Genomic DNA, 13,077 nt, shown 5'->3' with positions numbered 1-13,077 from the left:
TATATGGTATATTATTTGAATAAAATGTGAATATAAAGCTGATAAAACACATAAGGGGTCACTCAAAATTCACTGTAAACCCACATGGTTTGAAGAAAAAACAGCTCTGTCTCTTGCATCAAAACTGCTGACACACTCACTCGGCTGCTCCCAAGATCTTTGTTTTTCTGACCAGGTGCATAATCACCAATAATCACTCATCCCTCGCCAATCACTTTCAGTTTTATTGACATTAATCTAGAATTACTTTCTTACACTCTATTACACACTCCCCCAACTGCTGCTTCAGGATTAGTGCTACTCCTTCCTTAGCTCTTGTCCTCTCACTAACCCCTGACTTTCCTCCCGAGATGTTTCCAAACCATTCTTCCCCTTTAACCTTGAGCTTCATTTCACTCAGAGCCTGAACATCCGGGTTTTTTTCCTCAAACATGCTACCTATCTTTCCTTTCTTCTCATTTTGGTTACATCTCCACACTTTCAGACACCCCAATCTGAGCCTTCGAGGAGGATGAGCAGTCTCCGTTTGGCTCCTTCTTCTGTTTTCTCCTTTAAAAATCGGAATGCTTTTTAATGTTATGATAAAGTTTTGCTGAAATACGAACAGGTACATGTTAGTTGGTGCTGGTTGAACAGAGATGCATCCTGATATTTTTTTATCTCGTACACTTAGAGATCTGGATAAGCACACTCAGATAACCAGGACTAATGTGTAGTAGGTATAGATAGATTCAGAATAAGACAAGATTACTGCAGCATGGATACTGCCCACAATGCTGCACTTAGTCATATTATTTCCTTTGCATAATCTATTCTTGGAGGTAGAGAAATTTCCATTTTGCAAGTAACCTTAATAGTAGAAATATTGACTTCATCCGAATTGGAGATTTATAGTCATGGGATATTACTGACCATATCAAGCACAGCAATTTATTTGATTATTCAGAATGGCTGCCAATTTGATGAAAATTAGCACTTTATTTGATTATTCAGAATGGCTGCCAATTAGATGAAAATTATCATTTTGCACTTTCCTCATTCTCTAATACCATACTGAAAATTTACAAGTCAGTCAATTAAGGGGAGTGGACAGTGGTAAATAAAAACATTTTCTTTTTTTTTTGACACTCAATTAAGGGGAGTGGACAGTGGTAAATAAAAACATTCACTTTTAGAAAAAAAACATTTATTTCAAATATTTCATGTAATGTACTAAGTATCACAACAAAATGGCCACCATAGAAATATAGAATTACATTGTCATAAACTTTACTTTGAAATGGAAGTTTTTGGCAACACTAGAGTTTAGACTTTGTTACATGAGGAAACAATGGACTCTTCTAATGTTATTTTGTCAAAATATTTTTCAGTGAAATATCTTTCAGAGAAACAGTAGTTATTTGGTATAAAACTGTCCTTTTTATTTGCCTGTGTTCTAGTATACAGATGACCCCTGACTTATGATGGTTAGACTTATGAATTTTCAACTTTACAGTGGTGAGATATTCAACACTATTATAAAATGAGCTTTGTGTTACATGATTATGTCCAACTGTATGCAAATGTAAGTATTCTTAGAATACTTAATGTAGGCTAGGCTAAACTATGATGTTCGGTAGGTTAGATGTACAGTTTTAAGTGTAATTCCTACTGACCATATTTTCAACTTATGATGGGTTTATCAGAACGTAACCCCATCGTAAGTCAAGGAGCATCTGTATATACATACATGTGTAATGATACACATGATTTTGCACTGACAACATGTAATGAACAACTCAAATTTTTTGTTCTCAAAACAAAATTGTTCCTTTCCTCCTTGAGATGCACATTTATGTACTGCCATTGTTAATCATTATCTTCAGACTTGGGAGTTATCCTGTTCATTGTTAGCAAACAGACTGGTATCACTGGCGTCATACCCAAATACTTCAGCTCCTCAGGAGCAAGTAGTTCTGCATGGCTGGTTATCTTTGGTATGTGAGCCATTAATATGGCATTCACTGTGTCTTTACATGCATGTGAAGTCATTCAAGGCCTCAGGCACAGCAAGTTCTCATTTCATCATCTAGTAATGTGTAGAATACTTTCCTGCTTAAACCAAGCATTTTAGGAACACGAGGTACCCATCTTCAGGCCAGAAATGAAGGTACTTAGATACCTTATTTCTTGCTTTCACACTTTTAACTTTGTTCAAGGATTCAAATCATGTTTATGATGAGAAAACAACAATGAACTTGGTATGTCTGTGAACTGCAACAGACAAGTGTGAGCCAAATTAGTTACTAGCATTATGCTGACTTGTTGATTTAAATATTGAAAGCAGATACCTTTCTTTGGCTATGGAGCAAACTTACACCAATACTATTGGGTAGGCAAGAGACATGAGATGTGCTATTCTGCCTATATAAAGCTTCATGGATTGCATGCATGTTATGAATCTTTTAAGATATGCATGCTTCCCATCCCTTCCTTTCAGCATAAGTAGCTCATTGGAATGTGTCGGTATGGAGTAACATTACTAAGACATCAGTATCTGGACCCACCACAGCAACTGATTCAGCACATTCCACTTGAAATACCTGGCTGCCATATCCTGGGTGGAATGATGGCTAGGAATTTCTGTGTTGCATTACTTTCTACTCGGGAAGTGGTAGTTTCTATAACACCCATGCTGAAGAGGATTTGTTCCTAAGCTATATAATCACATATACAGTTTCATGTATTCTGTGTAGTATTTTTACCAGATTTCTTATTTTCCCACAACAGAGGAATGTCTTCCAATTTGAAGAGACAGTTTTGTTTAATTGAACATGTACCTGCACATGGCAGCTCTTGTGACATGTAACATGGTTGTCTGGCGTAGCTACCTGGAGTAGTCTTTGGGGGTGTTCCATTTTATCACTCACTATTAAAACTGAAATTGCTAAATATACCTCCATGGTTATGTGTGTTTTACCCAAGCAGTGTAGCATCCAAATGTATTTTTGCTTCCATTAGGGTCTTTGCGCTTACTCCTCTACAGTGGCCAAAGATTATGTGTAGCTGTGATGGCTACTTGAACGGAATGAATGACTGTGATTGAGGATGTATTCAAGAAGTTCTGTGCTGCCATGTTCCTGAAGGCTTATTTACATATGCATTATTAAGTACTTCATAAATGATCACTATGTATTTAATATTATAAGGCAGTGTTGGAGGTATCTTTTTTCTCTACTTTGTTGCACAAGCCATCTGCATTACATAGACTGATATAAGTGTGCGAAACAATTTGTGCTTCTATAGAAGCATGCTTCTCCAGCCACTAGATCTCCATTTATGACACCTTTTAATCAGATGAGCAAATGCATATTGCTGATGTATTATGTATCTTCAAGAATATGGTTATGCATATTTTAAAGAAATGATGTTAAAGTCACTTGCAACAAGGGACCAATCTTGTCTTCTTGGGTATTAGCTTTTCCAAACAATGAGTAGTAAGATCTTCATCCAGATTCTGAATCTATTTGTGATCTTGTGAAATTCCTGTCATTGAGATTATAATCGTTGCCAGTTCCCTTTTATCAATCTCCAATGACGTCAGTCTCTGACCCATTACATTTCAAAGGCTTTCTCCTGATGTGAAGATGGCTCACATATCTTAATCTGCAGTTCCTTTCACGGGAAAAGGTCTTATTTCGAATGACTTTTTTTTCACTTTCCAATAATGACTTAGACATATCACCTTCAATAGTGAATTCAGTTTGTCTGTTTTGAACCTTACTGGTGGATTATCTTTATAGATTGATTAGGAACAAAGTTAGGTACATAGTAGTTGTTATTCATCAGCTGCCTTTTCTTGTTTTGCTCCTTTTAGACCCACTTGAAGCCTCTCCATAACTACGAACTCAATCTGGAAGAATACAAACAGATCACTGAAAAGTCTCTGGGGGAAAAAATACAGTCTGTTCTATAATTAACCCATAAAAGTTGCAACCCTAAAACATAATTACAGTTATAAAGGTAAAAGAGGGAAGACGGGTATAGTATCATGATGGTCCATTCTTGAGAGGCCCGTTTCCTCAATGAGACTGTGCAGGAATCTCACAAGAACGAAAGCCAAAGTAATAATTGCAGAACAGAGAGAGAGCAGCAACATCAAAGCGTACAGAAGGGATGTTTGATGAGTGAGTGTTATGGAAAGCTGTTGATTCCACCTTGATTAAGAGAGAGATGGAGGAAGAGCCACCCAAGATAAGTGAGCAGTACTCCATGCTAAGATGAATAAAAACACTTGTAGATGGGAAATAATTATGGCAACTATGCAACAATAGCAGCTTTTGGGAAGCAGACTGTTGTGTTGATTTTATGGGATTTCTAAGAAAGATAGGGTAATGCTAAGCATGCTGATCTTATTACAGGGATGAATTATGTTTTGAGAGTGAACTGAGGGAAACATGATTATTTAGAGGTATCAGGAAAAATTTAATTTCATCACTATTAATTTTGATGAGGTTAATACTTCCCTATTGTGAGATGTTTCAGAAATCAGAACTGAGAAAGGAAATATGTTTAGCATATGAAAGGGAATTAGTAGTAGGAGCATTCCAGATTTATTTGTTTTAGCCTCTTGGTAGCTACTCTGCATTTCAGGTCAGCCTTATTGTGTTGCCTAAGCTATCAACAGTTCTTGATCCCTGAGCTGTGATTTGACACTTTTTTTTATTCCCCCCAGAAAACTCACTTTTTGCTTTCATAGAGTTTTCATGTTGACTTTACTGTCTTGCATCATGGCTACCAAAGTTGAAATAAAAAATTTTGTCAACTAAGAGGAAAAGGCAAAGTTTGTGTGTGAAAGTGATGTTGGAACTCTTGGAGGAATTTGATTTTCAATTTTTTTTTTTTTTACCATACCTGCCATTTCCTGTGATGACAGGGAAGGGAGCACTAGGAGTATACAGAGAGTGGCCTTATACAATCACATCCACTCTTTAGTTCTGTGATTTTTCCTGATTGCTTCATATGCCCCAGTTCAGCCCACCAAAAGCTTGTCTCCCTAACCAATTCACTCTATCTCGTACAAGCCTCACACCCTCCTGTGTGTTCAGGTATTTAATACTCAAAAGCCTCTTTCACTCCATCTTTCCAGCTTTTCTTTGGTTTCCCCTTTCCCTTGTTCCTTCCACTTTCAACTTGTGTATCTTCTTAGATATTCTCTCCTTACATAGTCTCATCATGTGAAACCATTTCATCACACTCTTCAGCTCTTTTGTACATACTCCTGTTACTACCATAACTGTCTCTAACCTTATCATGTCTTATTTTATCAACCCCCTCACACCACATATTGTCCTCAAACATTTAATTTCCAACACATTAATCCTTTTCCATACTTGTTTATCAAGGATCAACACCTTGCATCAATACAACACTATTGGAACTACTACACCAGTGATTCTCAACATTTTTTTCTCTCTTGGTATTACTTCAGACTTCCTAGAAAATGTTGATCACACTTCACCTGGGAATACAGTGTGAACTTGCATGCTTTTACGAGGATTATGAATAGGAATAAATAGCTAATGAAAAATGGGTAGTTTTGTTCCCAAATGAACATCAACATTTATGTTTTTATTCTCAAGAATGCTAAGTTTTTTAATTTTGATGTTCAGAAGGTCAGAGAAACCACTATGTTGCATAATTATTTTATATATTTCTCGAAATTAATTAAAAAACTTTCATTACATTACATATACACACCTCTGATATTACTTATACAACCCTTTTTCTAGTCAGTTTCAACAGTGATGATAGTCAAACTGATCTGCATCAGACATCTGGTTGAGAACTGCTGTCTAATAAACAAAAAAGTATTAAAGCCTCTAAAGCTAGCACTGCCATCCTGGCAAAATCTTGTTTTGGTACTTGCGGATACCAATTCTCAAATGCTAACCCTTGGTTGTGACATGCCCCTTGACTGCAAAAGATTTTGACAACAATACTTTAAATTCTCAACTGATTCCCGTCTTATCCAGAGATGTCACTAGCAACAAAATAACATGGAAAAAATATGCATCATATTTACCCGTAAATTGTCAAAATGTGTAAACACATCATCAGGGAATTAGTCCATTCTATAAGAAAATACATAATATCACTTGTATCATAGTTTATTATTATGAAGTGGTAGAGGATGTGTGGATCAGGTGTTTGCTTTGAAGAATGTATGTGAGAAATACTTAGAAAAGCAAATGGATTTGTATGTAGCATTTATGGATCTGGAGAAGGCATATGATAGAGTTGATAGAGATGCTCTGTGGAAGGTATTAAGAATATATGGTGTGGGAGGCAAGTTGTTAGAAGCAGTGAAAAGTTTTTATCGAGGATGTAAGGCATGTGTACGTGTAGGAAGAGAGGAAAGTATTGGGTTCTAGTTGAATGTAGGTTTGCGGGCAGGGGTGTGTGGAGTCTCATGGTGTTTAATTTGTTTGGATGGGGTTGTAAGGAGTAAATGCAAAGTCTGGAAAGAGAGGGCAAGTATGAAGTCTGTTGGGGATGAGAAGCTTGGGAAGTGAGTCAATTGATGTTGCATGATTATAAAAGCGGGTGGCTGATTCAGGGTGAGAAATGCAGACTGGTGACTGAGTTTGGAAAGTGTGTGGAAAAGAAAGGTGAGAGTAAATGTGAATAAGAGCTAAGGTTATTAGGTACAGTAAGTGGTGAGGGTCAAGTCAATTGGAGGTGGTTTGAATGGAGAAAAAATGGAGGAAGTGAAGTGTTTTAGATATTGGGAGTGGATCTGTCAGCGGATGGAACCATGGAAGCGGAAGTGGATCATAGGGTGGGGGAGGGGGCGAAAATTTTGGGAGCCTTGAAAAATGTGTGGAAGTCGAGAACATTATCTCGGAAAGCAAAAATGGGTATGTTTGAGGGAATAGTGTTCCAACAATGCTGTATGGTTGCGAGGCGTGGGCTATGGATAGAGTGTGCGCAGGAGGATGGATGTGCTGGAAATGAGATGTTTGAGGACAATGTGTGGTGTGAGGTGGTTTGATCGAGTAAGTAACGTAAGGGTAAGAGAGATGTGTGGAAATAAAAAGAGCGTGGTCGAGAGAGCAGAAGAGGGTGTTTTGAAATGGTTTGGGCACATGGAGAGAATGAGTGAGGAGAGATTGACCAAGAGGATATATGTGTCGGAGGTGGAGGGAACGAGGAGAAGAGGGAGACCAAATTGGAGGTGGAAAGATGGAGTGAAAAAGATTTTGTGTGATCGGGGCCTGAACATGCAGGAGGGTGAAAGGAGGGCAAGAAATAGAGTGAATTGGAGTCATGTGGTATACAGGGGTTGACGTGCTGTCAGTGGATTGAAGCAAGGCATGTGAAGCGTCTGGGGTAAACCATGGAAAGCTGTGTAGGTATGTATATTTGCGTGTGTGGACGTGTGTATGTACATGTGTATGGGGGGGGGGGTTGGGCCATTTCTTTCGTCTGTTTCCTTGCGCTACCTCGCAAACGCGGGAGACAGCGACAAAGTATAAAAAAAAAAAAAAAAAAAAAAAAAAAAAAAAAAATGCTCTGTGTATGTGAATATATAAATGATGTGGCAGGTCAAAAGTGCAGGTGCTGAAAAAGGGTAAATGAGTAAGGGAGATTACTAAAATGGTTTGGAAGGAGGTTAGTAATGTGAGAATAACATGAAGATAAATGGGAATACTATCAAAAGTGGCTACTGGGAAAGTGGTACCAGGCAGAAATGAGGTGGATAGAAGATGTAGTGAGTATTTTGAAGGACTGTTAAATGCATCTGATGATAGGTGGTAGATGTAAGATGTTTGGGTCAGGGAGGTATGCAAAGTAAAATCATGGCAAGTGGTTCAATGAAAAAAGAAGAGGTGGTGAATGTCTTGTGTGAGATGAAATGTGGCAAGCAGCCAGAGTGGATGGAATGGCAGTTGAATGGCTGTGTGGGGGTGGGGGGGGATTTTGTTACTGAGTGATTATGTATGATTTTCAATATATATATGGATCATGGTGAGGTACCTGAGGATTGTTGAAATGCCTGTATTGTGCTATGGTAAAAGGCAAGGAGGACAAAGTGAATATTCAAAATACAAAGATATAAGTTTGTGTACTTGCTGAGTTGTATGGGAGAGTGGTGGCATTCAGAAAGTTTCTGACTAGGGAGGAAATATGTAGCACTGGGAGTGGTTGAGGATGTGTGATCAAGTGCCTGCTCTGAAGAACATGTGCAAGAAATACTTCAAAAAACAGAAGGACTTGTATCTGGAGAAAGCATATGACAAGAGCTGACAAAAATGCACTGTGGAAGGTCTTGTGAATATATAATGTGAGAGCAAAGCTTTAATAAGTAGCAAAAGTTTTTTTTATGAAGTCAGGAATGCAGTCTGTGAGGGATGAGGATTGGGGGTTGGGAAGTGAATCAGTTGTTTGCTGATAGACATGGCACTGGAGGCAGATTCGAGTGAGAAACTGCAGAAGATGAAGCATGAGTCTGTACGCGTGTGAAAGGAGAAAATTTAGAGTAAATGTGAATGAAAGCAAGGTTATTAGGTTTAGCAGAGTAGGGAGTGGTTAGCTGGGGTGTGAGTCTGAATGGGAAAACTTGGAGGAAGTGGGATGTTTTAGATAACAGGTAGTGGACACTGCAGCAAATGGAACGATGGTAATGGAGGCAAGTCTTGGGGGGGGGGGAGTTCTTGGAGCATCGAGGAATATGGAAAGAGAGGTCACTATTTGGGAGGGCAAAAATGACTTCTCATTAGAATTTGTTGCAAACACGTTTGAATGCAAGAACTTGTCGTACTCAAACTTTCTAGACAAATTGCTTGGTTCAAATAGCAAAAGTGGAATTATGAGTTGATCTTACAAATGCCATAACTCCGTTAGCCACAATACAGTACTGCAAATGGGCAAGCAGCAGGTACAATTGGCAAATCTCTGATGGAACAGCAGGAGAGGGAGGAGGAGGAAGAAGTAGAGGCAGGAAATGAAATGATGGTGATGGAAAAAGATGGGGCACAATGTAAGACAATTGCAAGAGGAAGGAACAGAGCAAGATGTGGAGAAAAAGAATGGGGATTTGCTACCCAGTTATCATAAGATACAACAGAATGTGTTTGCCAAAATTTCACTCACCATCACATTTTTACTTCTTATTTTTTCCAATTTTCATTTTGTTAACTGCAAACTTCATTTCTTTCTCCACCACATTTGTACTTTTACGACGAGTGAGTTTCTTTCTGGTGTTGTCATTTTCATCACCACTGTCACCATCTGAGTCACTGTCCTTTGAGCCCTTACAGCTATTACTCTTCTGGTGATCAAATCTGGGTTTCCAGACCCACACAAACATTCCTGAAAGTTTTAAGAAAAAACTGTACACAAATCACTCAAAAATTTTGGGGTGAAAATATGCATGTGGTTTCCTGCTTAAGCATGGTAGTGTAAGGAACAAACAAGGCCACATTTAGAAGCAATCAATCTAGTTTTTGTGTATAATCTACTAAACTCATAACAAACCATCCACTGCCAAGCCCTATGGGCAACTTCATGGTATGGCTTGACCACCTTATGTTATCTAGTGCAGTCCACTGACAACACATCACCCCTAGTATCAATCATTTATACAATTCCTTGTGTCTAATGCATGCCTCTTACCCTTTTGAATGTTCATACTCCAATATTCCAAAGCCGCTTTCTATCCCTCAGTCTCCCCATCCCCCTTGCTTGTACCACTTCTGATTCATGTATCCTTTTAGGCTTTCTATGCAAATCCTCTCCATGTGTCTAAACTATTTCAGCACAACTGTGGTCAACTGTTTCAATCAGAGTGAATTTACTAAACACCTCTCTCTGACTATGTCATTCCAACCTGTCAAGTGCATATTCTCAGACATTTAATTTCTAATACATCCACCTTCCATTTTGTATTTAAGGCCCAAGATGTGTATCCATACAATACTGTTTGGGTTATAATACCTTTGAATATACCCATTTTGCCCTTATAGACACCAAGCTCTCTTTTCACACACTATTTAACGCACCCAAGCCTTTAGCCCCCACTGTACTGTCAACTTCCGGGTACCTAAAGCATTCTACTTCCTCCAGATCCTCCCCATTTAAACTTACTCTCTAACCAACCTGTCTCACCACAATGTGCACCTCAATACCTTACTTTTTGTTTGCATTAAATCTTAATGATCTTTCATACTCTTATAGACTCTGTCAGCAGCTTCTGGAGTTTGCCACAGAGCAGTGTCATCTGTGTACAGTAACTGAGTCACCTTCTGTGCCCCTTTCTCAGAATATTGTAGAACCCCTCCTTGCTCCAAGACCTCACATATATCTTCTTCACCATCCCATTCAGGAACAGCATAAACTGCCATGGTGACACTACACATCCATAATGAATACCCATCACCCAAAACCACTAGTTCCCCTTCCTTGCTGCTCACACACATGCCTTGCTGTCGCAGTAAAAAATTGATCATTACATTTAGTAATTTGCTGTTACCCAACATTTATGTAGCACCTCCAACAACATTTTCTCTAGATCTGTAAATATTATATTCATGTTTCTCTCTTTCTCCAAGTACCTGTCACATACATCCTTCAGTGAAAACACCTGGTCCACACTGTTGTAACTGTAGTAATGAGAAAATTCTGACCTGCTGCTGAAAGTAATCTGTCACCAGTATTGTTGAACATGTTGAGAGACACAATCTTGTCAGAATAGCCCTTGTCCATGTGTTGATACATTAATTCCCCTGTTGCTGCATTAAAGAAGTCTATGGTGCGTGGTTCATTTGATACGTAACCAGGGAACACTGGATCTGGATATCGTCCAACGACTATGATGTCTCGTAATGGATGCCAAGTTGCCTGGAATATACAGTATTGCCTAAGCATGCTAAAATCAACAAACTGTAGAAAACGTTTTCTTGATAGACTTGTCACAAATGCAAACATACCTTTGAAGTAAAGGGTGCTTGCATTCACTTCCTCAATGCACTTTAGGAAACATCCTGCTTCTGATTACAGTGGTTCACTCTGAAATAACTATACTGTACATGTTTTACAGCTTTGTGACCATATAACATAAAAGTTTAAAACTTTGCTCACTCATTTTTTCTACTGATTATATATTGCTAAAATGAAACAATATAATAAAAGATGTTAAGTGACTTTATGTAAACTCTTGACATTTATAAAATCTGCTCATCCACACTTGGAGGCTACTCTAAGTACTTTATCAAAAGTTTCCTGAGATCTTCCATACATAGATTGCATGATCAACAAAAACTGAGTGAAAGGGCTAACTTTGAAATCATTCTTTTTCGTGCATAAGTGCACTTTCTGCCTGTGTTATAAGTGGGGTTTTTTTGTGGGGTGGGGGATCATTTCCACAGTCTCTGGTAGTCATGTAAAAAGTACCAAAGCCAGATTCTACTATCCACAGCCAACTCACAAAGGCTTTTCTATGGATTATCTTGGCTGCTTCATATTCCCTGGTTCAGCCAATTAACAGCATGTTAACCTACTTTCCAGATAACTTAATTCTTTCTATCTAATGCAAGTCTTTACCCTCCTGAATATTCAGGCTCCAATTCTTTGAAAGCCTTCTTTACTCTATCTTCCTTGGTCTTGCCCATACCTTTGCTCCAGTTTCCAATACACAGATCCTCTTTGTTAGTCTGTTATTTTGTATGCCCTGATCATTATTGCACATGGTCAACTTTCTCAGATGGACTAAACTTTAGGTACATCCCTCTCTGCCGATGTAATTTCTTAAGCAATCAACCCCTCTCAAGCTACATGTCTTTAGACATTTAATTCCCAGCAGATGTAACCCCTTCCCTCCCTTTCCTTGAATTCTTTAGACTCTTGTCCAAACAATACTGCTAGGACTTCTATTTCTTCAGACATATGCATCTGCATCTTTACAAACACTGACCCTCCCTTCTACACATCCCAGAACCTTAACTTCCATTCCCATCCTATGACTCACTACCGACCACATGTTCCATCACTCCACCAGCTGCCATGTCCACTGCCAGGTTCCCCAACCACCCTTCAGTAAACTACAGACTTATCCCTTAGTCCAAGATTGTCTCCTATTGTGCATCAGAAATTTATGTATGCTTTCTGCATTAAACATGTCCTTAGTAATTTTATTCCATTCATCCAACAATTGCATTCTATAAGAGTCTTCTCATCTTCCAATTCTTGTGTTGATTAACCAATTCTTTAGTAATATAACCCAAGAACCCTTTTAATTGGCTCCTGCAGTTTCAAGGCTATGCTACAATCAGCAGCAAGTAATTGATGGATTTCTTTGAAGTGAAAAGCTGTTTGATGACATTGTCCTCACCTTAGGGAGGGAAAAAAGTAAAATAAAAAACTTTATCAATTGCTTTCGCTATCAAGAAAAAAGGTATCTATTTTTATTCTCTGCATGAGTTTCATATTATAGGATGCTAATCACAGTCTACATTTTTAGCGTACAAATCCTCCTTGATATAATAATTATCAACCAGGTGTGCATATGTTTCTCGATTTCTCTCGTTTTATGCCAAGTATACTGATCTAGTAAGGGGCTGGTGAAGGGGACAATAGAGTGGGGCATATCTGATGCAAAGTTAAATATGAGAGACATGAGCATAAAATGTATAAAAAAGAAGTGAACTTTACATTTATTTACATAGGAAATCCACGATAACTCATAATTTGCACCTACTCAGTACATTTTCGACTAACCACTATTGTACATGTCAAGCTCTTGTACAGTGAAACAGTAAATACCAGAGGTGTAAGTGATAACTATTTTACAGTCATGATGTTCGGTTTAAGTGTTGCATCCTCCTACGTACTGCTTAGTTCATCCCGCTGCACCATTACCTTCTGCAACCACATCAAAACTCACCCTTGGATGTCGGTAAGCACCCAATATTACTGTGTTCAATATCATAAGTATAGTATTTCCTTATTCATTTCTGTATTTGCCAATATTTTTGGGGGATTTACAATGTATTTAAAAATCCACTAGGTCAGCAGGGCCTCCCTCCCATGTGTGCCAGG

At 38.4% G+C, this 13,077-nt stretch overlaps 1 protein-coding gene across 3 annotated transcripts in view; it reads right to left on the bottom strand.

The window, feature by feature from the left end:
- Window positions 1–1,169: 1,169 nt before the first annotated feature.
- LOC139761343 (DNA damage-binding protein 2-like) overlaps window positions 1,170–13,077 on the bottom strand; it is a 50,919-nt gene continuing 39,011 nt past the window's right edge. For all 3 annotated transcript variants that reach the window (XM_071685423.1, XM_071685422.1, XM_071685424.1), the window contains exons 9-11: window positions 10,668–10,881; window positions 9,136–9,354; window positions 1,170–3,892 (exon numbers count right to left, since the gene is read on the bottom strand). In XM_071685423.1, the coding sequence (XP_071541524.1) occupies window positions 9,146–9,354; window positions 10,668–10,881 (423 nt within the window). In that variant the 3' untranslated portion in view covers window positions 1,170–3,892; window positions 9,136–9,145. The remainder of the gene's footprint in view (window positions 3,893–9,135; window positions 9,355–10,667; window positions 10,882–13,077) is intronic.

Source organism: Panulirus ornatus, chromosome 40, assembly GCF_036320965.1.
Source record: "Panulirus ornatus isolate Po-2019 chromosome 40, ASM3632096v1, whole genome shotgun sequence".
Lineage (NCBI taxonomy): Eukaryota > Metazoa > Arthropoda > Malacostraca > Decapoda > Palinuridae > Panulirus > Panulirus ornatus.
This window is presented reverse-complemented; position numbering and strand designations above follow the sequence as displayed.